This window comes from Microtus oregoni, unplaced genomic scaffold, assembly GCF_018167655.1.
Source record: "Microtus oregoni isolate MIOR12 unplaced genomic scaffold, Mior012 000012F_ref0000307, whole genome shotgun sequence".
Lineage (NCBI taxonomy): Eukaryota > Metazoa > Chordata > Mammalia > Rodentia > Cricetidae > Microtus > Microtus oregoni.
In genome coordinates this window covers 19,790,350-19,817,156 of record NW_024543071.1, presented here as the reverse complement: position 1 = coordinate 19,817,156, position 26,807 = coordinate 19,790,350, and the positions used below count along the sequence as shown (strand labels likewise).

Sequence of the window (26,807 nt, the reverse complement as noted above, 5' to 3'; positions counted from 1 at the left end):
CAACAGCAACAAAATCCTGCATAAGCCGACGGATGCAGTTTCAAGCTTGCCTCCTCCTCTCTTAGTCTAGTTAGACAAGAGGCTTCAGGGTCTCAACCTTTAGGGATTAAAAAGTCTTGGATCTCCTCCTGCCTGACACCTTGATTTTCTTGGCCAGGTGTAACATAATGACTAGAAAACCAAACCTGTCAATCCCAGCATCTCTCCATTTCCCCTGCCTCTACACCTGCAAGATGTGATAATTCCCAAACAGGCTTTGGAGAGCATTAAGTAACGCGCTTAATGTGTTTGACATAAACACTGCCACAGAGTAAGCTGTCATTAAATAATAACATTTATCGCCATAATCATACTTGCATCACTCCTGCAAAGCATCCCTGCCCCCACATGCACACACCAAATACAGAGTAGCTTTCAAACAGCGTGATACAAAGGCCTGGGTTATCACATGCACTCCTTCTGGGAGTAGGAATACCCGAATGTGTATCTCTCAGGCTGTGCCGGAGAACCATGTCGGCGATTGCAGCACAGCTCGAGGCTGTCAGATGTTCGTGTGTCACCATAGGAATGTCACTGGGAGCAGCTGTAAAGGCAGTAAATAGCAGAGGCCAAAATGGAGCGAGAGATGGCGAGGCACAGGACACCAGACAGAGGCCTTTATGTTGCACTTTCTCGCACATCCCACAGACGAACTTTTTTATATTTAAATAGGCAAAAACGGCCTCTTTCCTCATGCTTTGTATTTCAACCATCAAATCCTGGGTTTCACATCCAAGCCCTCCTTTCTGGGGAGCCCAGGGAGATGGTTCATTTGTTAAAGGCTTGCAATGCAAACATTGGGACCTGAGTTTGAATCCCAAGTACTCATATAAAAACCTAGGCATGGCCACGAGCCAGCCTTTCTGCATGGCAGCCCTACCATGTTTTCTGTTATCCCACTGACCATACAGAATGATCCTCGCAGGGCCCCCGTGTCCACTGAAGTCACTGAAGTCAGTCATAAGTAAGAGTGCAGTAAGCGAATCACACTTGTCTGGGTTCACTGTCAAAGCCCCAGATGTCTGCTCCTCTCCTGTATGATAAATCCTCATATTCTTCATGTCTCACCAACTCAACCCTTACAATCCCACGAGGAAGTTCAATTAGTAACTGTTTTATAGACAAGAATATGGAGACACACAAAAGTTAAATGACTCACCTAAGCTCACGAGTGATAGCAGAACACTAGGCCCCATGTGAGTGGCCCAGAGCCTTGCTCACCCCCAGACAAGACTATTTTTTGCTCTCATTTTCACTTCTAATATTATGTTCTGTTCCTGAGAAGCCCAGAACCCACAATAAAGCCAGGGGAATTCAATACTATGAACTGAATTCTAGACAGACAGATATGAATTACTAAAGAGCCTGGGGAGATTGATCATTTGTTAAAGTGCTAGCAATGCAAACATTAGGACCTGAGTTTGAATCCCAAGCACCCATATAAAAACCTAGGTATGGCCACATGCATCTGTAATCCTAGCGGGGGTGCAAACAGAAGGATCCTGAGTGCTTACTAACCCGCCAGTATAGCCAATGCTGAGCTCCAGGTTCAGTGAAAAAGACATTCACACACAAATATTTTCATATGCACACACATGTGAATAAAAAATTCAAATTTGTTTTAGGAGCTGGAGAGATAGCTAAGCAGCTGAGAATACTTGCTTCTCTTCTAGAGGACCCACTTGAGTGGCTCACAACCACCTGCAGCTCCAGCTCCAGGGGAACAATGTCATCTTCTGGCTTCCATGAGCACCTGTACACACATGGTGCTTCACATAGACACACATGCATACACAGAAAATGAAAAAAATAAAACCAGAAATAGAAAAGAATTATTTTAAAGGCTGATAGTTATATCCGTGCCCTTCACGTATGAACTTAAATGTTATTTAAAGGGTGAGCAACTAAACTGGGCAGGGTGGTTGATGCCCATAATCCTAACTTCCAGGAGCCTCAGGCAGGAGGATTGAGAGTTGGAGGCTAGCCTGGGTTACATAGTGAGACCTTATCTCAAAAGAAGAAGAAGAAGAATCAAGAGCAGAGGCTGGAGAGATGACTCAGCAGATTAAGAGTGGCTGCTCATCCAGAGGATCTGTGCTTGGTTCACAGCACCCCTATAGGGTGGTTCACAACTCTTGTATCTCCAGCTCCAGGGGATCCAGTGTCTTTGGCCTCTGCAGAGTCCATGTGCACATACCCACAAGCAGATACACATACCTACACACCATTTAAAGCTATATAAATAAGTCCCGCTTTAAATCAAGGATAAAAGAAGCAAACCAAACATTATGATGTATCAATATTGGCAGCAGAATAAAGTATCACTTTTTACTGAAGACAGCATGCTGAAGTGTGTTTCCACAGCTCTGTCCTCATTCTTTGGTGGTCTTAGATGCTCCCAAATCCTCTCCTCCTTCACAGTTAAGAGAGTGAGAAGAAACGTTCACATCTACTTCAACATTACCTCTGTGAAGCGGCTCGAGGAGGCACCCTGGGGGGTCTCTCAAGGGTCACAACTGGTGCTCCGTCCACTTGGGTAGGACCTGGGCTACGACTTCGAGTAATTTCAGGGACTTCATTATCCTATAGCATGCAAGATGAGAAACAAAGGTGACTATTACACAAGACGCATGAACATACATAGCTAGGCACCATGAGATAGCCCTCACCATTGTTAGGTTGTTCCCAAACAGGAGCCAGCCTAGTGCCAATGACAGTTTTCCACATCCTTCTGGTGTAGTCTAGGAACACCGTTTTACCCAGGTTATCACGAATTGCCTAAACTCAAAATTCTAGCTTCTCCAAATATGAGAGCTGTCTTATACTCGGTCTGCTAAAACCACCTGCAAGTTTACAGGAGTGCTCTCCCTAAGACCCATTCTCCTGAGTCTTCAGGGTGAGTGGTGACTCACATGACCCCTTGGGTTCAAATCAGGTCAGGACAGACACTGACACCAATTGACCAACTTGAAATGTGGCCTCCCTGAGAGCAGCTGAACCTCTCAGCTCAGGAGATGCCTGTCTGTCCGGAGACCATGCCACCACCCATGTGAAAATGCAGGAGAGGCCGGGCTACAGAGAGAGGGATGAAATCGGAGACAGAGACCCTGGACTCTGGGACATAAAGGACTATCCCATGGCTCCATACAGCACAACACAGGCTCCTGATCTAGGCACAGCACCATGCTGCCCCTGGAACCCTCAATTCAGACAACTCCTTCCTGCAGACACCCCACTTCCGGCTAAAGTAGTTTGGGTAGATTTGTCTATCTCTATCTAAGCTCCTCATTACCCTTTTCTTCCTTTATACTGAGGCAAAATTCATATAGCCATGGGGTCAACCATTACAAAACAAGATGACCTTGGCGCATTTGTAGCTTTACGGAGCCACCACCTTCTATCTAATTTCAAACCATTTTCCTCAGCTGCAAAGAAAACCCCAAAGTCATCGAACAGTTCTTCCTGTGCCCCTCACCCTCCGGCTCTGCCAGCCACCAACCCTCACGCCATCTCTCTGGATCTGCCCATTCTGCATTGTTTCAGATAACGTGTGACCTTTCGTGTGTGGCTTCCCTCCCCATGGGAGCTTTCTCTTGTGATAAAACGGCCCCCATCTCACCTCATTGTCGCCCTCCATGCCACTGCTCACGCTGAGGAGACTCCGTGTACTGGATCGGTTACTCGCGCTGCCTAAAGGGCAGAAACAGCGTCAGCTGGACTGTGGATTCTCCCAAGAGGAAACAAAAGGCGGAACTCTGGCCCTACATTACTTACAGCAATAGAAACAGTACATAAACTGCGAAGACAAGAGTCTTCAGAGTGTAGTCACCTTAAGCCGTTTCATTAGAGTTCAGTTTTTCTGTCAGCATCACACAAAATGGTCTGCTTTCTGATGGCCACTTTGGGCTTAATAGCTACCATTTACCCAGGATTTACTGCACACGGAGTGCTTTCGAAAGCATGATTGCCATTTAATCCCTCTGAAAATCCTATTTGATATTAGCACTTTGATCTGACAGGCATGGCAGCAGAGGCACTCGGGGTCTCCGTTGCTCAAAATCTGCAAGCTGGTTTTGTTCCCATGCTCTTGCTGCTTAATTAGAAATCACAGGGCAGGGGTGTGTTGTAGGACACAGATGCACCTTCGAATAAGAGATTACATGCCAACACCAAACAAAAGCCATAGCTGTGGATGTACAAGGTCCTGGGTCCAATCCCCAGAACTCCAAAACAGAAATATACAGTACAGACTCAAAAGTATAATGCATGCTCGTAGTAGGAATTCTGTGTGAAAACCTTATCAGTTAGAACTTTATTACCTGCATCATTAAAATAGCACTAGTCCATAGTACTTTCTAGAAATGTGTGTTATCCAATGTGATAGCTAGTGTGAACTCAGGTAGAACTAAGAAGATGAATTTTAAAATTTGTGTCTTGAGGTAGAATCTCATTACCTAGCCCATGGCTGGTCTGGAGTTTGCTATGTATGTAGACCAGGTTGGCCCTGAACTTGTGGCCATCCTCCTGTTTTGGTTTCCCAAATGTTGAGCTTACAAGTGTGTGTTATTGGAGGCAGACTTTTTTAAAAATATTTATTTTTATTTTATGAGTGTGTTTGTCTGCTTGCATGTCTGTGTACCATGTGCATGCCTGGTGTCCACAGAGGCCAGAGGAGGGTGTCAGGTCCCCTAAAAATGAAGTTAGAGATGGTTGTGAACTGTCGCATGGGTGCTAGGAACTGAGCCTGCATCCTCTACAGGAGTACTGAGTGCTATTAATTGAAGAACCATCTTTCCTGCCCCAGATTGAAAAACATTTTAAATTAGATTTATTCATTTTATTTTATGTGTGTTTCATCTGCATTATATGTGTATGTGTGCCTGGTGCTCTCAAGGTCAGAAGAGGGTGGAATTGGAGTTATGGATGGTTAGGAACCACCATGCGGGTGCTGGGAATTGAACCCTGGTCCTCAGGAAGAGCATCAAGTACTCAACATCACCGAGCCACCTCTCTAGACCTCAAGGCAGTTTTTTAAATCTAACCCAGGGGATTTGGTTTGTTCACTGGGAAAACATGGCCTGGCCTCTCTCTATTCGATTTACACTCATAACCCAACTTACCCACCAAAATATCATTTCTTCCTCCCCTTCAGCCAGCTGCTGCCCCAAGGTTCACACCTCCTCAGAACTCATGCTTGGAATAAGCACTACCAAAACTCTCCAGATTTCCCTACCAAAGCAATCTCTGAGCTCCTGGGTCGCCATGCCTGTATCTGGGTGTCCACATGTCAGTGATTATGTCTCTCACAGTCCCATAGCGAACCTCATAGTGCCCTGCACATTCTCCGTTAGCAAGAAGTGAAAGATGTCCCAGGCACTGGCTCCATGACTGGAAATTCACACCCGTCAACTCCACTACCCTTGGCATTCCTAAACCTGAAACCACAATGTCTGGCCCTAAACCTTAGCCCCCTGGTATTATTTCCCCTCTGGGCTCATGACTGACCCATAGTTCCCTGGGCTACACAGTTGGTAGCATTCTCTGGTCTTGGCCCCATACTCTGCTCTCATGTCAGGGGGAGGGAGACAGTGCCACATCTTGGTCACCAGGGAAGAAGGCTCAGACTAGTATCTACCTTGTGCTAGTTGTGGGCTTTCCTCTATTACAAGTCCATAAAGATACAATCTGGTTCTTTTCATCTTTCTGGAGGGAAAAAAATGGCCATACGACCCTTGGGCCAGATAATCTACAAGAATGCTGTTGAGTGTTCCACAATCAAGCTTTTGTTCCTTTAAATATAGCACTAATTACTGGGGCTTAATTACTTAGTTATAACTAGGTTTAACCTGTAACTGTCTTTCTGTAGATTCCAAGAGATAACAGCTGTGCCATCATAAAAATAATGATGCTCACAGGGTGTGACTCCAGGGTAAAGGGCTCTAGTCTGGTTTTCCCCACTCTCCATCCCTGCCAACAAACTAGCTCTACCGGAAGGTGATGCTTCCCTGGGTACTAGCACGGTTAGCTCTGGATATGATTTCTGGACCCTCTGCTCAGTTAGTTGCCAGAAGACTCAAGGCACGTTTTCCAGCCCCTAGCGGTTACCTAGAAACTACAAGCTTTACTCACTGTCTTGGATGAATGAGGTCACAGAGGGCTATACTTATCATGGGGTTGGCAAAGAGCAACTGTCTGGTAGAAGTTGGTGTCCTCATCATCTTTAATTTTAAGGCACTATACTAGTCTTTGGTGACAGCCATCACCCCCACGAGCACTCACGCCTCTGTGTGCACGCCAGACTCAGCTATCCAACTTGCTTTAGAATCAACATCAGCACATATGACAAAACCCAAAGCTCTCAAAGGCTCTTGCAGTCCTCTTGTCCTCCCTTCCCAAATTCCCTCGCCAAGTAAAAGGTTCAGGCTGTTCGGTTAAAGGCCATGTGGAGGAAGGTCTCGGAGAACAAGAGGCCATCCTGGATGCCCCAGCCGAGTGCAATCATCTGAGTGACCCTTGCTCACTAAACATGGGGAAGACACAAGTCACACCTTCTAGCTGTACCCACGTTGTGAGATCGGGTGTAAATCAATGGTTGTATTCCAAGCAACTAGGTTTTGTCATGGTTTGTTACATAGCAGAAACTAGAACAAGAACCAGCCCTGATCTGCAACCACAATGAAGAGCGTAAGGCCTTGGTCTGGCATTAAATAGCATTTCCTAGCCCCACGAGCTAGCAATTTCTAGGCAACAATTTACTTGGTCCACCTGGTCCACACTGTAGGCTGCCCCAAAGTAAAACACACAGAGAACAACTTTCCAATTACAACACTTCACACCAGGCACAACACCCCCCCCAAAAAAAAACAAAACCCCAACAGACAAAACATGCACTTTATATTTGTCTTTACGATTTTTCAACTATGGTTCCCTTTCCTATGGGAAGCAGAGGCCCCACCAGAGAAGGTTCTGGTACATCCCCCCTCTCTCATGTGCTCGAGAAAAGTGCCACTTGCCTCTAGTTTCTTCTGCAGCCTGTGATCCCTGGGGAGCTCTCTCCTGCCTCTGATAGCAGAATTCTCAGAATGCTCAAGTTGCCTTTGGCAGAAGCAATCTTTGGGTATACATTCCTGCCCCCATTATGTGTGGGGAAATTTTCTTCTTGTTCAGCCTACATTCCCAAGTCGTCACATGATAAGCTTTGGAGGTGTTTCCGCAGGTATGAGGAATATTAAGGAAAGAGGACAAGCTGACTTCTCCTGTCACCTGGCTGTTTAACCTTAAGCAAAAGAATTCCCTGTCTGGGAAAAATCTATACAGTAAGGAGTCTTGCTTGACCTGTGTCCTTGGTGAGCAAAATCGTGCATGTGTGCATGCGTAATAAGTATTTGTGGATATGTGCGCATGTGTGTGATCTGTACGTGGAGGGGTACAGACAGATAAGTTTTTCTGGGAAACAGACCCAGAATACACAGTAAATTCTCAAGGAGGCTGTGCTGTAAAAAAAAGACCACAAGAGGTCTGGGTAGTCCGTTATCCTGCATTCATCGGTGGATGCTCTGCCTGGCTTCCAAGGAGACCCGAGTCATAAGTATACTTCTGCTCTCTCATCATCTTTGCAGTTGTTTGGATACAGGGAAGCCAACATGTCAGCAAATGCTGCCCAAGATGCAGAAACAGTGTCCCCAGACGGAAGCCTGCACACCAGGCCTCGTCTGCCACAATCAGACTCCCATTCATGCTTCTTCACCAAAACAAAGATGTGTCCTAATTAGAACCTAAACCACCCGCGCAGAAGTTGGACTTCTCAAATTTGAGTCCATTGTTGTCCACAGTGCTGATGAGATGCCCTTAGCCGCCCCTTAGCACAGCTGGGGAGGAAGCAGAAGCCGCGGTGAGGAGTCCTGGCTTGGCTCCAGACGGAGTTCAAACCCCAGCCCTGCTCGGCTTTATTAGATACAACCTGGGACAAGGCCCTAAGCCTGAACACTTCCTCCTCGGCAAGAAGAGGCCATGAATCTACATCATAGAGGTTCTGTGGTCATGAAATGATCAATGAAGACAATTTACTTTTGGTAAATGCCCAATCAATATTAAGAATTATTATAAAGCAAGAGAGAAAAGCGGAAAATGAAGGGATGTGAGAAGCAGTGTGGGCTGCATCTCCCACCATCACTAGGTTCCGCTATTTATAGAAAGAAAGCACTCTAAGAATTATCACATCACTGGGCAAATGCCACAGGCCCACTAGTCTCCACACTCCACACCTCTCAAAACCAAATCAGGTCTCCGTTGAGATCTCGGGCTCCTAAGAGTGTTTGCCAAGCCGGGCTGTGGTGGTGCACACCTTTAATCCCGGTGCTCAGGAGGCAGAGGCGGGTGGATCTCTGTGAGTTCGAGGCCAGCCTGGTCTACAGAGCAAGTTCCAGGACAGCCAGGGCTACACAGAGAAATCCTGTCTTGGAAAACCAAAACCAAGCAACCAAACAAACAAAGCGTGTTTGCCAGAGCCTGCCGTGCCAGTGAGCAGGGTGGTACTGAGGCGCCTCTGGCATGCCGCTTACTTGCTGTGCTTGATGTGCTGTCGGTTTTCCAGTCTCCACGTCTCAGCTCCGTCCTCGGGGGAAACACACTCTTCCTGGGGCCGCTCTCATACACTCCAAACTCCACTTTTCCAGGCAGGTGCTGTGAATGCCGAATTGGGACTGTGATCTCCAGATCTGGAGTCAGAAGGAAGAAAGAGCTTCAGGCAGGCTGCACTGCTAAATGTCTTTCATGGCCACCTGTCTCCTGGGCCTGGGCCTGGGCCTGGGCCTGGGCCTGGGCCTGGGCCTGGGCCTGGAGGAGCGTAGGAGAGAGATCCTGGAGTCTTGTCCCACGTCAGCACTGAAAAGCCACAGAATCCAGTGTGGCCCAGAAGAAGGAAAGGATGGCAGAGCGTGAGAAATAGGCAGAAGAGCTCTTCCACCTCTGAGAGTAGAAAGAGGAGACACTTAGGAAAGGCTTGGGCTCCTAGCTCCACCATTTAGCTGTACACAGCCACCCTCTCTGAACAAGAGCCCTGTCTAAGGAAGGGATCACAAACTCCACTGATGGCAGGAAGTCATCCTGTGCACCAGCTCAAAGAGTTCCCACGGTCTTAGTCAATGGAATCCTCATAAAACCCAAGAACCTACCACCACTGTTATCGTTCCCAGAAGAAATGAAGGCACAGAAGAGGGAAGCTGCACCCCCTGTACACGGATGGAAGGCCCAAACTGGGATGTGAACCCTGGCTCTGGAGTCCAGTGGCCTCTTGCTCCCTGAATTTGTTATGGATGACAGGTGAGAGGGTATGGGACGGCCAACCGACCCTGACAACAGTGGCCCAAGGAGTGTGGGACCAAAGTCCTCCACGCAGAGAAAGGCTGACTTCTGAGACTGACTCATGGTGAAGGCACAGTCTGTACCCAGCTCAGAGCCAACCCTGGGCTCTGCTACTGGTTTGTCTTTAACCCTGCTGAGATTTCCACCCCAGGGTCCTGGGAGCATAAATAACTCAGGCCAGTGAGCAGTGTGAAACGCCTGGAGTATCAACAGCTTTCACCCCAGGGGGTGTGAGGCAGGGTGGGAGGGAAGCCACGGGAGCTGGGGAGGAAGAGGAACACAGCTTTGGGACCTGTGCTCTCCTCCAGGTACAGCTTAAGTTCACTCCTCTGTTCTTCCATGGGACAAGTGTCTAGGAAATTCAGAGGTGACTCCTTGTGCCAAAGGCAGAGACCCGCCACCGAGAAAGCTAAGGAATAAGCTAGAACAGTATGAAGGGCAGTGTGAGGGAAGGGTGGACGGGACACAGTGAACAGCCTGTGAGAACATCGTTAGTGTAGATTGCTGGTCTCCACAGGCCCTGGTCTTTCTCATGCTAGAGAAACTGGATGTAGGGGTAAACCAGGGGTCTAGTAACAGCCAGCTCCTTCGTGGAACTGGGAGGGTTTCCAGTCCCAGCCTCCCTGGTTGCACCGCAAAGGAAGCCCTTCCCATGCTCACTGCCCTGGGCGCCGAGCACTGCCAAGGCCTGTGTTCACGGGGTGAACCGTGAGTCTCGGAGCCTGCATAGATATATCATGCTTTCCTTTCCTTCTCAGCTTTTATTTACAGGAAAAAAAATCACTTTAAGACTTCTTAAGGTTTCCAGTCTGACTAATTAATTTTAAGGTGGTAATTTTCCACCCCCACAGTTCTGTAAGAAGGAAAGTAAGGCACGCAGGAAGAAAAAAAAATCAGAGATCAAAGGTTCAAAAACTCAGGCCAGGCTAGAAGTTTCTAGAACACCTGCACTCTTTGCCTGAAGGTACAAAGTCAGGAAGAGTCTTCACGATTATTGCTAGCTTTCTGAAGCACATTCGCCTGCGTTATTACTTCCTTTGTGCGTTGAGACTTTTCCGTTTAGTAGGCGGTTATAATCCTGTGAGGAAACTGAGTCACACTGGGTAAAGCAATGGCCCCACATACAGAAGTGATTCAGCAATAGCACAAGGAGCAGAACCCAGTTTCCGGGGCCTCAGCTGGCTCTGCCTCCCAGGACACACCCAGATCACAAATATTGACTGCTTTCCTGCGGGGCCACAGCATCCGACAAGCTGCGTGTTTAGAGCTGATTTCCTGTGCCATCAACTCCGTGTGCTACAAAGGGCAGAGCTGCTCCCTGGGGCTGAAGATATGAATGCAGGGTCTGTTTTCAAGGATCCTTGGTCCTTGGTGTTCCAACCCCAATTAAGGAAAAATGATAGCTATTTTCTAAAGTAACTGGAGTTTCCAAATCTTAGTTACATTCTTAGAAAAGGTCTTGCAGACGGAAGTGCCACTCATCCGCCTAGAACTAGTTACAGCCTGTACTGGAGTTAAGAATAATGGTGAGCTATCAGGCAGGTTCCGGAAACCACCTGGTCCCAGGCAAGAACAGCAAGTGTTCTTGACCCTTGATCCACCACTCCAGCCCTGCTATTTATATTCCATCGCAATAAAAATTAAAAGCAAGGATACTTTTGGACAGCTAGGCCATACATCCTCCCCAGAGGGACTCCCTGCCACCCTGAGCCGTTCTTCCGCGTCTGTTTGGATTGGACCTGGAATGTCCCCTAAAGGCCCTCGTACTAAGGGACTGGTCCCACAATGGTGCTCCTGTGAGGTGGTGGAAGCTTTCGAAGGCAGAGCCAGGGAGAGGTCTTTAGATTATTGGAGGCTGCCCTTGAAGGGGAAATGAGACCCCAGCCTCATCCCTTTTCTGTTTCTTTTCCCAGCTGGGAGACAATTTTGTTTTGCCATGCTCTTTAAAAAAAATTGATTTTGCTGAGCAGTGGTGGTACATGCCTTTGGGGGACAGAGGCAAACAGATCTCTGAATTTGAGACTAGCCTGGTCTACAGAGAGACTTCTAGGACAGCCAGGGCTACACAGAGAAACCCTGTCTCGAAAGCCATTTTTTTAATTTATTTATGAGGGGCAGAAGGTGGGTGCGTGTGCCATGCCAGTGAAGTTAAGATGACAACCTGAGAGACTTAGTTCTTTCCTCCCGTTATGTGGGTCCCGAGGATCAAACTTAGGTCACCAGACTTAGCAATAAGTGCCTTTTAGCCACTGAGTCATCTCAATGGCTCTAGGCCTTTTTTTTTTTATTTATAACTTGATTATCTCAGTTATAATAAAGGAACGTTAGCTAACACAGTTTCCAAAGATAACATGGTTTAATCTTTTCATAGTAATGTCACTAATTATAGTCACTGACAGAGAAATAGTGAAAATTATTAGCCCACCCCAAGAAAAATTCCATGAATTTTGATCCAGAAAGGGGGAATCTGGCCATGCTTCTTCACACATTGATCATTCTGGTTTAGACTATAGGTAGCAGTGGGTGGAAGCCATTATTTAGAAGCCTAATTGGCCTTGGGTGAACTTTGTGGGGCCCTGGAATGTAGCCCAGGCTGGTCTAGAACTGTGATCTTCCTGATTAAACCTTCCAAGTGCTGGGATTACAGGTGTGTGCCACTGTGCTCAGACTGAACTCAGGAAAATATTTAAAAACGTATGACTTTTGGGCTGGACAAGTCCCAGCCCAGAGCACTTACTCTGGAGGGCTTGGTTCCAGAGGACATGGGCGGCCTCTGTGGACTCCCGGGCCTGTGCTGGTCACAGGCTGCACCCATACTTCTTGACCATTGCAACAGCCCTGTTAACTTCCTGCTTTCCAGACTAAGACTATGGCTCAGGGAGGAAAAATATTTTGCCTGTAATCTCAAAGCACTATGCAGAATTCCAACTCCAAACTTGTCCAATCCCCAGTGACACCAGATGGAGCCCGGGGGAAGAAAGCTAAAAGGAGACCCAGAAGTCTCCGTTCTTGAGCTGATCCGCTGACCCCTGAGCGCATGTGAGCCCCACCATTGTACCCTCCCGGCCTTGGGACACTGGGGCCACCGACCAATCGCAGGCCAGTATGGCTTGTGTTTAAAAGCTTAACAAGTTTCACTTCCTCGGTGCACCCGTCTTTGGACACACATGCTCTACTTTTCAGAAGCACGGCAGTCCTTTGCCACCTAGAGTCCTATTTTCTGAGCCTGGGCGACTGCAGATCCCAAGCCTGACTTTCCACCCTTTCAGCTCTGTTCTTCTCTGCAGCAGGAGGGCAGATGTGAGCCTGGGATGGAGGTGGGGGATACAGTAAAAAATCCAAACTTTCAAATAGAAGTGCTCGGATAAGCTCCCTGACCCCTCTTTCTGACATGGTCAAAATTGTGAATATTCTCTAAGCCAACTGCTTTGGGAAAAACACTGTGCTAGGCATCATGGGAAAACCACGCCTGCATAAGTAAAAAGACAACTAGCTCACAAACTAGCCGATCACACACGGTAGATGGTGGGTGCTGATTCCTGGTGGCTGTGTGGAATGGCTGGTGTTAGCAGACGTTTGGATGAACCTCTCATCCCAGCACAGACGTCCTGAGCTCCATCAGGACTGTGCTGCAGACTGACACGCATGTTCCTGCCATTGTGGAGCTTATTGTAAGAGCAGGGATAGATGCTGGTCCAGGACCAGACCAGAAGACTAAGGAAATCCCGGTCCATGCTACAGGGGCAGAGGGAAAACGAGAAAGCAAAAAGCAAGGTGTAGGGGTTCACCTGAAAAAAATGGCAGAGGAGCCTCTTTGCTGGATGAACGGAGGCAGCAGTCAGAGACGAGGAGGATAGCAGCAAGCATCAGGTGCAAAGGCCTAGGGAAGACCTGTGCTTGTCTGGTAGAGCAACACGAGGGGGTTATTAATGCTCAGGCTGGGGCCCTGGGTGGGGGGGGGGGTCTGGAGCTTGTGGAGAAAGAGTACAGAGGTTATGTAATACGGGGCCTTGGAGGCCACAACAGAGAGTCTGCTTTTCCTCTAAGTGGGACAGGAACCCCTGGAGTGCTTAGAGCAGGGGGGGGGCATCCTCTGATATTTTATTTTTGGCATTATTACTGCTATTTTAAATTATGTGTCTTTGTGAGGGTAATGTGTACATGAGTACAGTTCCCCATAGCGGCCAGAAGAGGGCAACAGATCCCTTGGATTTGGAGTTACAGGTGCTTGTGAACCACTCAATATGGATGCTAGAGACCAAACTTAGATCTAAAAAAGCAACACAAATTTAACTGCTGGGCCATCCTTCTAGCCCTTAGTGATTTATTGTTTTAAAAAATAATAATTGATTAGTCTTTTGTGATAGGATGTCACTGTATAGACAAACTGGTCTCAAACTCACAGAGATCTATCTGTCTCTGTTCCATAAAACACCAGGATTAAAGTTATTTGCCATTGCGCCCAGCCATATGATCCTCTATTTATAGAAGGCACTGGCTCTAGATGGAAGGATGAACTGTAGAGGGGTGAGTGTGGACAAGGGTGGAGACAAGTGGAGAAGCTACGGCACCAGCTCCAAGAGATGGTGGTAGCTTGGCTACAGCCATAGGCATAGGGAAAATTGCCAAATTTAGACTGCACCTTGGAGCCAGAATCCTAGGAATGAATAAATAAAGTAACAGCAGTTAGGACAGAAAAGAGACATACCAGGGACAACAGGCTCTCCAGATGTACTGAGTGAGGACACAATACAAAAGCCTACAGTGGCCCCGAGCCTTCTAGGAGAAGGGGCTACTGGGAGGAGACCCCCAGTCCAGTTATGACAATGCAGGTGCAGAGGAAGAGGCCCGAGCAAGGAAACTGTAGGGGAAATGTCCAGCCTCATGAGAGGCCAACTGACGACAGCTAACATGCAAGTAGGGCTGATTTTGCTTAGTTCTGCTCATAAGAGGCTCCTACAGGAACCTTTCTTCCCTGCTCCTCTTGATAAAAGATTGGCTAGAGTAGAGCATAGAGGCCCAACCTGCAGAAGGCAGGTCCTTGCTCAGGGTGCTTGGTGACACATGGCTGGTGTCATGGGGGTTAGAAGGGGACAGAAGAGCCCATCCACAGCACACGCAATAGCACGCATGCCCTATCATTGCATATTGTCCTCAGACGCTCATGGTTGAGGTTGCCCACTCTCAGGGGAGTGCGGTTTCTCACTCTGTTGACTCCTATGCTTTCCTAATTGCCAAGCTTGGAGCCAAGGTAGAAATGATGACCGTCCTCTTCGGGTGGGAGGGGGCTCTAACCATCCATTCCCTCCTGGGCAAGCAGTCTGTCTACTCGGGCCACAGAAGAAGGGATAGTCAAGGACAGCAGCAACGGCCACCCCCAGTGAGGCAGCGCACTGGAAACCCCCAGTGATGCAGGCACTGGGTAGCCACCTACCTGAATGCTTTCCCATTTTTTGCTTCTCTCTCTGTCTTCGGGTGATGCTGTCTCTTAGTCTTTTAAGATTTTCCTGGAAAATAGTTTATTTGTTGTTTAAGTATCCAGCAGAGTGGTGCCTTTTGAACATTAGAATTCCGTTCTTATGTTATGTCCTATGCAGGGGCTAGCACGCTACAGTCACATTTCAAGATCGCCCCCGGAGAAACCCAAGTCTTTGTGCCTGTAACGTGCCTTTTTTTCCTCCAGCAGAGTGTGCTTTCAGGGGCCCAGCTCCACTCTCAGCCATAGCGAGCACCGCCCTCCTTCACCTACACCTCAGAGCCAACCCCGCCCAACGGTCCTCACAGACTTGAACTCATCCCCGCCTCTGACTGTGCTCTCTCCTCAGTCCTTGAGGGGCCCTAATTTCTATAACTCTGTCCCAGGCCTGGGCGAAGGCTTCCCCAGGTGGCCCCAGGCTCTAGTCCTGTCCAGATCAATCATGTGGCACTTGGGATACACTGCCTTGCATATAACATATGTATATGCGTGCAATATGTACCCTGTCTCTTCGGGGACACTGGACTTTCCAAAGACCAGGTCTTGTAACTTTCTATAATTCAATCATTTGGGCTGCTGTAGTGGTTCAATAAATGTTGACTGGATACACAAAGGTCAAGATTTGTTTCTATCTTAAGTTGGCCCCCAGCAACAGTGCCTGGGCATTCCAAAGAAATTAGGAATCTGAGCACACAGTAGTACCCTGGGGAAATGTCTAAACATTTTGACTGGAGCAGCAGGTGGATAGGAGGGATCCACAGGAAGCCAGACTGGGAGGGCTGGTTGGTCTGCAACTGTAGGCTAAAGACACTGAACCTTGTCCAGGAAGCATGAGGGGGACAGAGGAAGCTGTAAGATGACCATCGCAATGAAGTTCTGATGATCTAGAGGTGGAGGCAAGGAAAGCCATCTATGGACCAGGTAGCTGGCCTGAGGTAGGCAACAGGGCCAACAGAGGAACATGGCTAGGGGAATGGAAAGACACCTCAGGAGAATATGCCAAGCTGATGGTTGTAATTAGAACCAGAGGCAGACTCAAGTGTTGTCTGTACAAAGAAAGAGTTAGAGAGAACCTGGGCAGTGTCCCCACTCACAAGGGACAGGGATGAAGGAGACAGAGGAACAGACAGAAGCAAAGGGAAATAAAGTTGAGTGCCCCAGGAGCAGCCAACTCATCCCAAACAGAGGAGGTTACACGGACTTCCATCGGCTGGGGCTTTCTACTGTTGTGAACATGACAGGGAGAAGGCTGGCATTTACTCTGCACCAGGCATGTGAAGGGCTTGCCCTGCTTACACTCTCCCCATTTCCCTTCGCATTTCAGAGGTAGGGAAATGGAGGCACAGCAGGCGCCTGTCATCCAGATGCGAGTGATAGAACAGGAATGTATCCTGGGCTACCATCTCCCAAGAGAGCTTGTGTCTGCTTTGACACATGGTCATAGGACTTAGAGAGGAGGTAAAAAACAAACAAACGGAAAAAAAAACCTGTTGGACCCACACACTGAGACAATGGGGATGTTCTACTGGGAACTCACCAAGACCAGCTGGCCTGGGTCTGGAAAAGCCTGGGATAAAACCGGACTCTCTGAACATAGCAGACAATGAGGACTACTGAGAACTCAAGAACAATGGCAATGGGTTTCTGATCCTACTGCACGCACTGGCTTTGTGGGATCCTAAGCAGTTTGGATGCTCAACTTACTAGACCTGGATGGAGGTGGGGGTTCCTTGGACTTCCCACAGGACAGGGAACCCTGATTGCTTTTCGGGCTGGGGGGGGGGGGAACTTAATTGGGGGAGGGGAAGGGAAATGGGAGGCAGTGGCGGGGAAAAGACAGTAATCTTTAATAAATAAATAAATTAAAAAAAAAAAACCTGTTGGGCCAGGGTAGCTTTTGCTCAGGCGGCAGTGGTTCTAAGGTCCCTGAATGAAAGGGCCTGGAGTCCCGTGTTCAGCACTGTAGGATGCAGCCGAGACTATATAGTGAAACCTTGTCTCAAAACAACAGCAATCTTCAAGCCATAGAGATAAACCAAGAGTCTGCTGTGCACCCCAGTCTTCTCATATGAGCTCCCCCCTTGAGGGTTGTCCCTGAGACAGGGTATTTGGCATTTTACAGATCTGTGCCTTTGTATTTACAGGGTATCTAGAGAAATGCAGAGTGTGGGTGGGGGAGGGGGAGACAGACAGACAGAGAGAAAGACAGAGAGAAAGACAGAGAGACAGACAGACAGACAAATTGGTTTTAACTCAGGAGGTTTAGACTCTGACGCTTGCGGTGTTCATTTCATCATATTTCTTGGGATCTTTCCAAGTTTTCTTCATGTCCTAAAGAGTGACGATCAACTATGAGGGAGGAAAAACGGACCCTGAAGAGCAGAGAGAGCAAGCAGAGGTGAAGGCCACGTGTAGACAGCAGCAATGCAGAGGCATAATTGGGGTGTGTAGGGACATTTGTTCCTGACCTCCAGCCCTGGAAAGCTTTTAGCCAGGAGTTCCAGACAAGGACTCATAAGCACAGCCCCGACAAGAATACTCGAACAATGTTCACAGATCCAGCCATCCAGTGACGGTGACATACGTGGCAGCTGCAGCTGTCTCTTCCGCTGAACTCTGTGTGTGTGTGTGTGTGTGTGTGTGTGTGTGTGTGTGAGAGAGAGAGAGAGAGAGAGAGAGAGAGAGAGAGAGAGAGAGAGAACCCCACAGTGACAGAACTGGCTACCTGCTGGAAGCGGAAGGACTCTGATCGTTTCTTCTGGTTGAGTTGCCACTCTTTAAAGTGCAGTACGGCCTCATCCACATTGACGATGCCTAGCTTCACCTGCTCCTGCAGGGTGATGAGCTGCCGCTGGCCTGGTGTTTTCATCCCAGCAAATGGGTCATAGATGCTCGACGGGGGCCTGTCCCTCCATGGCCTCACAGGTGCCTCTGAAAAGAACGGCAGAAGTCGGCGTGAAAACTCCCACCTGGAAAAAGCAGACCTGAGAGGTGACGGTAATGATGGTGGGCACAGGCTCCAAGGAATAGTCTGCCACAGCCAGAAGAAACAATGACATGTGGAACCAAGATGGGGGTGGGGGGACATGGAATGAGGAAGGGGAAGTTGCTAATAATTTCAAAGCTATTAGAGTAAAGGAGACAGAGCCATAACACGAGAGGGAGGGGCAAAGTCTGCCGACCACACTGAACTTTGACTGTGAAGGCGTCTAATCCAGCATTTCTCCACCCAGAGACTGCTGATATTTTGGAGTAAACAACTCTTCACTGTGAGGGCCTGTTCTGTTCTGTGCATTAGAGAGCAATGAGCAGCATCTCTGGCTACCGCCTACTGGGTGACTTTCCTTGGATTTGGAGATGCAAAATGTCCCCAAATATTGCTAAATGTCTTCTATGGAAGGGAGGGCAAAATGCTCTCTATTGAGAATTAGAGCTTTAGACATAAATCCATTCCCAGAACAGATCAGTGTACAGAAAGGGTCCAGGCAGGGAACTTCTCCCAGCCCTGTCTCTGAACAATGGTTGAGGACTGATGGACACAAATGTTAATGGAACTGCCACCCAGGTCCAGTGGCACTGGTATAAATTAGGAGCTCAGTCCCAGCAGGCTGTCCTTGGGTTGTTCCATGCCAACCTCTATTTCATTATGACTGAAAGACAGTTGTCCACTTCTGAGGTCGGAAGCCAACCAGCCCCTCTCTAGGCTGTGACTCCACAGTTCCTTGGGGGAATGAACTACTTGCAGAGACGATGGGGGCACTGAGACATGGGAGGACAACATGACATCTTATGTCTCAGTTCATGTAGTGTGCTCCAGATCTCCCCTGTGACTACTGTCTTTCAGGAACACCTCTGAGTGCTTAGACACTGCTGTGGCCACTTTTCTAAAGATTCTTATGCAGGGTGGTACCGAATGCCTATGCCCAGCAGGAGACGGCTCAAGGGTTACAGGGACTTCTCGGCTCCTTTCAAACTTCCTTAACAGGTCTTTGAGAAAACTGAATGTCCTGGTTGTCATCCAACAACAAGAAAGTAACTTTAATGAGAGTTGAGTCAAAGCACAGTGGGACTAGTAAAAGACAAGAGGGCTGAGCCACAGGTGAAGGCTTGGTGCTGGGCCCACTGCCAGGCTCTTCGCATCAGCCTTAATTCTCCGGTTCTACACGGGCATTTGTGTATTAGTGCCCTCTGTGGGGTCAGTTTGTACAGTAATCTAGGGTACCGTTGTCTCTCCCCCTTCTCCTTGGCCTCCAGTAAGAGATACTCATGCAGTATTCCTGAGCTACCGGTGAGATCTCTCGACGTGACTGCCACTGCCACACACGGCCAACCTTGTTACAGGAATATTCCTGCAAGTTCAGTTCCTACGTGGGACGTTCAGGACAAGCTCTGGTTTACCTTCTCTGATGTTCTCCGAAGAAACATAGAAATTCCCAGGTCGCTCCTGACTTTTTTCTGCAAAAACTGTGAAAGAAAGAATATTCTAAGTGAAGGCAAAATGTCTCTTTCTCAGGGGCTCTGTCACACATTTATGAAACTGTATGCATTTATGAAAAATAACCTTGTGCAAAAAAGTCATAAACATCTAGTCATGACCATTGTACACATATTTCTGGAAGAAAAGAGTGAGAGAGAGCAGAGAGTGTCAAAAAGACAGGGCAGATGCACAGGTTCTCCAGATTAAAGACAAAGCCAGCCAGAGGGCATCAGCACTATGTCTCAGATTGTTAAAGGAAAGGGTAAGGCGTGGTAGTGGACGCGCATTTAATTCCAGCATTTGGGAGTCAGAGGCAGGCAGATCTCTGAGTTCGAAACCTGTGTGGTCTACATAGTGAGTTCCAGTACAGCCAGAGCTACACAGAGAAACCCTGTCTCAAAAAAAAAAAAAAAGGAGGAGGAGGAAGGTCTGGAGAAATGCTTAGGTTAGTAGAGTATTTGCTGTCCAAGCCTGAGGTCCCCAGCACCCACACACCTGCTGGGTATGGTATCCCACATCGTCAATCCCAGCACTGGAGAGGTGGAGACAAGCAGATTCCTGGAGCTTGCTGGCCAATAGCTGAATTGGTGAGCCCCAAGCTCAGTGAGAGATGCTCTCTCACAAAAATATGGTGGAACAACTGGGGAGTGCTACCCAGCATCAAACTCGGGCCTCCGGCCAAAGGCAGCGGCTCAAACACATGCACCAGCATAAACTACACACAAGGAAGGGAAGAAGGAAGGGGAGGGAGGTAAAATGCTATGGGGTGTATGCCAGGATCCCAAACAGAAGCATCTGCGAAGACCTGCCGCTAGAGAACAGAAGGAAGCGCCTACCACCGGGCAGGCCCATCTATGATAAGGCAGAACTCTATCTGGTAGAACAAGAACAAGTATGGTCATCTCATAGCTCCCTGGGATCTGAAGGAGGCTTCCCCAGCTAAAATCCCTGCTCTGCCACTCATGTGTCACGTGATCTTGGATGAGAAGCTTGACTTTCTCCATCTTCTGTTTCTTATATGTAGAATGAAGACCAGAAACAACAACTCCATTGGGTTGCCATGGGAACTAAGGGCTAGCGCATAGAAAGCGCTTAAACATCGTCGGGCACACACGATCATGCAGCCTTGGCTTTAAGTGCTTCCTAATGCAGTGTTTCATCTGACCCTCATAACCACTGTAGCAGGGTACCGTCACTTCTCATGACCATTTCTAGGTAAGGAAACCGAAGTCAAAATGGGTAAAGTGACATATCCCGTGTCCTATGATGTGCAACCAGAAGTTAGAGGTGAACCTACTCCAAGCCACTGCCCCTATTGTCACCTTGTGGCCTACGGTCCCAGCTCCACTCCCTCTCTGCAATAAGTTGCCACCTTTTTCTCCCACTTAGGAATTACCACAGTACATCTGTGGGCTCGGAAGCTGTCCCTGAGACGAGGATTTGACGGCTAGCACTCTGTCTGGGAAGTATGGTCGTTACCCTTCACTGTCCACCTGGCTAGATTTAGAGTCACCATGGAAACACACCTCTAGGTGTGTCCATGAGGGCATTTCCAGAATCCCACATCAGCAGAGGTGGGAAGATCCACCATAAACGTGGGCAGCACCATCCCACGGGCTGGTGTCCCATACTGAATAAGAAGAGAAAACAGAGCTGAGCTGGTAGACCATGTCTCTCTGCTCCCTGACCGCAGACTGCATATGACCAGCTACTTCCCATGCCTGCCGCTGCAGCTAGCGCCGTTTCACTGCTCTGTCTTCCCCACCATGATGTGCCGGCACCCCTGACCTGTGAGCAAACAGCAGCCTCTTCTTGTTAGATACTTTGTCACCGCAATGAGAAGGCAACTATGATAGGAGGTGACCGACGTGAGAGAGGAAGCGGGTGAAACAGTACAGGGTGGGCTAGCAAGCAAGGTACCACAGCCGGGTGGATGCACAGTGTGCAGTTCAGAGTCCCACAAGACGGCAAGCACACTGGGTCATTCAAGCCTTGAGCGGTGGCCATCTATAATAATTCCCCAGGGTTTTCAGCCTACCCTGAAAGACGGCAATGGAGGGCCATATGCTGGAGAACGCCCTCAGGAAAAGACACAGCAGTGTGGGGGGAGCCAGGCAGTAGGTAATATCCGGTGGATATGCTAAAGGAGACAGGCCCAAGGACACAGCAAATCTTAGCGACACAGAACGTCCACAGTTGTGGTGCAACTAACTTAGGGTTGCTAGACTAAGTGAAAGTTAAAGCCAAAGAAGGGAACTACTTGGGTCATAGATACATTAAGAAATGTATTCGCAGGGATGGAGATGGTTCAGTGGTTAAGAGCACTGACAGCTCTTCCAGAGGACCCGGGTTCAATTCCCAGCACCCACGAGGCAGCTCACAACTGTCTGTAACCCCAGTTCCAGAGGACCTGACACCCTCACACAGACACACATACATGCAGGCAAAACGCTAATTTACATGAAATAAAAATAAATAAATTCTAACAATGTATTTGCTGCTTGTCTGCAATTCAGAGTGAACCGGGCATCCTGCATTTTATCTGGCTGTCCCAAGCCAAGTTACCCAAGGCTCTTCAGGGAGATTCCTGGCCTCTTTAAGACCTCCCCATGTCTCATCTTCCACAATACATGCTATTAAAAATGGATGAGAGGTCAGGAGCAAGCACAGAGCTTGCAGTTTTGCTCACACGGAACGTAAAAGCATGTTAATATAATCAAGTCCCGAAGTGCAGCCGCAAAGCCTTCCGTATCTCACTGATGAACAATAATGAAGAAGTCACACTAAATTCTTTCCACTTTTTACTAACATCAGTAAGCAGTTAGCCTGAGATAGTAGCTCAGCATCCACTGTGGAGTCAGGGTCCCCGGGCCCAAGCCCTGGCACTGTTGTGTGGTGCCTGACCTCTTGCGCCTGCATTTCCCATCCATAAAATGGGAATCAGGGCCCTTACCTAATAGGTTATTTTAAAGATTAAATGCAAAGAATGTCCCTAATAGATTTCAACAAGTGCCAGCCATTAAAATGATTAATAGTGATTATAGAACAAGTTATGAGATAACAATGTACTAGTTTCTCATGTGCCTCTGTCCTTACAATTGCACACAAACGCTTCCAGGATGGCAGCACTGAACTGCCCCTGGCCTAACGCCAGAGTTTGTCCTCACCTATGACCTATGACCCTGGCTGGAGACCATCCAGAAGACAAGCAGTGCTGCTGACCAGGGAACCAGGAAGTTCCTACTGAGCACTATCCCTCGCCACACTTGCCGGGAACCTTGCTTCGACAGGTATACCACTTAGCAGGGTAGGGCATGGGGATTAGAAAAATAAGTAAGGAGTACAAAGACACGAGTAAAAAAAAAAATAAAACAGAAATATAGGATAGTACCGGGAGGGAGTTCCAGTGAATACTGAAATTTTGCCCGTGTTTAATTTCCATATACTTTTACACCCCAATACAAAAAGGAGAGGAAGAGGGGGCTGGAGAGTTGGTTCAATGGTTAAGAGGACTGTTTGCTCTTCCAGAGGACCTGAGTTCAATTCCCAGCAACCACATGATGGCTCACAACCATCTGTAATGAGAACTGGTGCCCTCTTCTGGCCTGCAGGGATACATGGAGGCAGAATACTGTGTACATAATAAATAAATAAAATCTTTAAAAAAAAAAAAGGAGAGGAAGGCAAAAGACTGTCTTAACATGATACAGAAGACTTCTAGAAGTTACTTGCTTCAATACTTTAGACATCAAGTCATTAATTCATAAGAAAAGCATTCTGTTGTTTCTGCAGTGAACCTACCCTAGATCAACTATCCTGAAGGCAGCCACTCCCTAGGTCAAATCTCCTAATTTAAAAGAGGGAGCAGAAGTATGTTTGAATTCTCTGACCTTCAGTCAGGGTAAAATGTATGGATCTTCTTAATATCCAAAACATCAAGTAACCACACCCTAGGACATAGTATATAGCCACACTATTGTTAACGACTTTGAACAACCTCAAACTCTCTGACCTTCAGACAAGGGGGAAATAGGCTCACAGTTTTGGGCCTCCACACACACTTGCCTTTAGAAATGTATGGCTTGTTGTCGGGCAGTGGGTGAGGGCCAGGAGCACTGGCCTCTGGCCTGGGCACGGGGACAGGAGGCCTGTTGGCCAGGTCCACAGAAAAGGTCTCATCTTCATCCACAGTGTGATAAATATCCTCCTGGTGGGCATGGTACTGCTCTCTCACCAAACTGGCTGGTTTCACGCTGTTACCTACAACACAGAGAGAGGTGATTCAATACAGTGGTCCGGGAAATTGCAGGACTGCAGGTCTAAGACCAAATGAGTGTTCTTGTTACCAAAGTAACATCCTGTGGCAGAGGCTTCCCTTGAGATGTCTCCTGCACCATTTGCTCAGAACCCATGAAAGCAATGAGGAGGGCACCAAGGTCTCCTTCATCTGCCACCCACTCAGTCCAGGACAGCAGCATGGGCTTGGCTGCTTTACTTTCACAACTACGATACTGTTGTTCACCTTAGTATAACTAAGGGAGAGAAAGCACCCCCACTCCCAGGCTTGAGCACTCCCAGAACCACTTCCTGGTGATGGGGCAACAGTGAGACAATGCCCTGGCTCCTCACCGCTGACCACTCCCTTGTGCTCCCCACAACGACTATAAAATGTGGTTCCTCCTTGCTGAGCACGGTTCTGGGTGCATTTCCTGAGTGATGACTGCATCTGGTTTACAAAAACGCTGTGGAGTTGCTGCTACCAGTAACCACAGTTTGCATATGATAAAAAAAACTGAAGCTTTGAGTATTTAAATAACTTGTCCAAAGAGCCCAGAAGCCAGCCTGGTACCCAGGGATGCTATCCCTGGAGCGACCCTTCTTTCCACTATCTGTTTCTCTCACAGCTGCACACTGTTCCCCACTAAGCAAAACCACTGAGGTCAGATGATTGCCTCCCCCTTCCTGACCACCAGCACCCTACAACCCCATGTTCTCTGTAAAGATCTGCCCTTCCTACCCACTAGCACCCCACAATCCCACGTTCTCTATAAAGTTTTGCTTCTTTGATTGACACCACTCAATCAAAACAAATCCTTCTCAAATGACTGCTTGAGATATAAAACTGGAGTTTGGGTCTCCTTCCTGTGGGGGTCACAATGCGGTGATTTACTGGGACTTCTGTGTTTCCATTACATCTTTGCTGAGCTTCAGAGAGGTCACCTTTGTTTCTTGGTGTCCTGCGTCCAGGGGACTGGCCAGGTTGGTCCCAACTAATTAGAAAACACGAGTTCAAAAAAAAAGAGGAAAAAGAAAAAGACAACACAAGTTCCTAGGCTCTGGCCTTAAGAAAAAGGTTTCTATGTGCCTGCTTATCTCAGCGTTTTGCACAAGGGGAGGACAGAACTCTGGGAAGGGCTGCAACCAAGGGAAGTATCCTGGGAGAGCTGCCAACCACCCCGCAGGGCAACAGTGGCTCTCAGAACACGTGTCTTCCACTGACTCTAAACAGTTGGCTTTGCCTCAGTTTTTTATGCCTGCTTTGGGAAGGCAGTTTCCTCTGCTCAGAATCTCCTTCATGCTACCTTGTGCCAGGCCAGGCTGGCACAGTCTCAGCCACACTGTGACCTTCCTAGAGAGGCCCCATTGACCTCCCAGTTTAAGCTGAACTGCTATTTATGCTCTCTCTGTGTTTCATTCCTTAGCTCTAGGGCCCTGCTGTGATGGGAACTTATTATATTGGTGGGTTGGGCTCCCTACCTTTCTCCCTCCCTAGTCTGTCTGCTGCAAAGGGGAGGCCCCAACCCTGGCCCCCCATATTGTCCTAGAAGCAAACACCGGGTTTCCACACTGTATGTGTTCAGTCACACCCTTAGAACAGAGCGATGGATGAACTCTGGGTAAATGTGGGCCAAGCAGAGAGCCATGTCTCAGATTTGAGCCTCCCTGTGGTGAGTCTGTCTTCCCTCCCAGTAGTCTGGGCTGGGCAGACTCTGGGGAACCCCAGCGAAAGCTCAGAGCTGCTACATTATCAGAACAAGAGGCAGCCCTGTCTTCTGCAGAAGAAGAAAGCTTCATGGCTTCAGACGGCGAGAGAGGGCAGACTTGTGCAGAAGTGGTATAAATAGAATTCCTCCCTTAGCAACATCTGTCCACAGGCGGGCATTTGTGAGGAAGGCGTTGTTGGAAAGCTGTGCATTGTTAAGGTTTTGTGACCTCCTCCCCCATCTGACAGCGCCTCCAGATAATCATAACCAATCTCTTGGCTCCTGCTGCCCAAATAGATATGATTTTCAGGGAAAATGTGCTGTCCTACCCAAGCTGCCAGGTTCCCTAGAAACAAAATATACTAGAGAATCCAAAGAGAGCCAGTTGACAGGACACGTGCTACCCACAGCCCAAGGACACCTCAGAAAACCTCGGTCTGTGCTGTTGGGTCCCTGAGAGGATGAATTCTGACCCGTATCTCAGCCTCTCCCATCATGATCCGATTGTGCCATTTAATGTCATTAACTAATGATTTAAACAGACAGCTGACATGTGCCAGACATCGCCCTGTGCCAGGCTCCACATTTCACTGGGGGCAGAGAGTTAATCCTGCCTAGAACTCTTTATAACTTACTGCTGACTGGCTGGAGGCCACACGAGTGGCATGAAGGACAGGCCTTCAGAGCGGGGCCTGGGCCACTTGTCTTTACCCTCACACCCACACCTTCCTTCTGTCCCTCACATGCGTCAGTCTGTAGCCCCCACCCCTCATTCCTCAGAGCTGCAGAAGGCTAAGAAATGCTTCCAGAATCACACCGGGTAGAAACGAGAGGCTGAGTAGAGGGACTGAGAATGAGTCCAGTTTTATCTGCGGTGTATGTGAATATCTGTGCAATATTTTGCATGAAAACAGTATTCTGGACCCATTCATAACTCCTGGAACCTATGTGAGCTCAGACCATTGAGTCACATGACACTACCAAGATCGTAAGACCTACTCCCCGAGACCCAGGGATTCTGTTCTGGAGCTTCAGGGTAGGTGTGCTCCCAAACGTGTGCAGCGATGTTACGTGCAACAAAGGCGTTCCCTGCACTGAGGCTCACGAAAGCACAGAGCTGAACACTGGCTAACATAAGCGGATGTCCCGGTGCCTGCGGAAAAGTTAGTGTTGTGCTGGCATGACATGAACTAAACATGAAAGAAGACACGGGTATCCAATATTAATATATCCAGAGAAACTCGGAGACTCTAGGGTGAGAGAGAGTGACTTTTCTCATTGCTTTAACTTTTAGGGCCAGATGTGGTGACTCACACCTGCAGGTGGGAGACAAAGGCAGGAGAACTGCCATTCACTTAAGGCTAGCCTGGATTGCATTGTGAATGCCAGAACAGACAGGTCTACATAGTCTTGTCTATTTGTGCATGTGTGTATATGTATGTGTGTATGTGTGTGCATGCTTTTTGTG

General features: G+C 48.2%; 1 protein-coding gene across 1 annotated transcript in view; it reads right to left on the bottom strand.

The window, feature by feature from the left end:
* Positions 1-26,807, bottom strand: part of Pik3ap1 (phosphoinositide-3-kinase adaptor protein 1) — a 116,140-nt gene that overhangs the window by 4,530 nt on the left and 84,803 nt on the right. The window contains exons 10-16 of the mRNA XM_041661832.1: positions 23,421-23,615; positions 19,277-19,342; positions 17,604-17,809; positions 14,837-14,909; positions 8,601-8,756; positions 3,659-3,729; positions 2,504-2,622 (exon numbers count right to left, since the gene is read on the bottom strand). Of these exons, the coding sequence (XP_041517766.1) occupies positions 2,504-2,622; positions 3,659-3,729; positions 8,601-8,756; positions 14,837-14,909; positions 17,604-17,809; positions 19,277-19,342; positions 23,421-23,615 (886 nt within the window). The remainder of the gene's footprint in view (positions 1-2,503; positions 2,623-3,658; positions 3,730-8,600; positions 8,757-14,836; positions 14,910-17,603; positions 17,810-19,276; positions 19,343-23,420; positions 23,616-26,807) is intronic.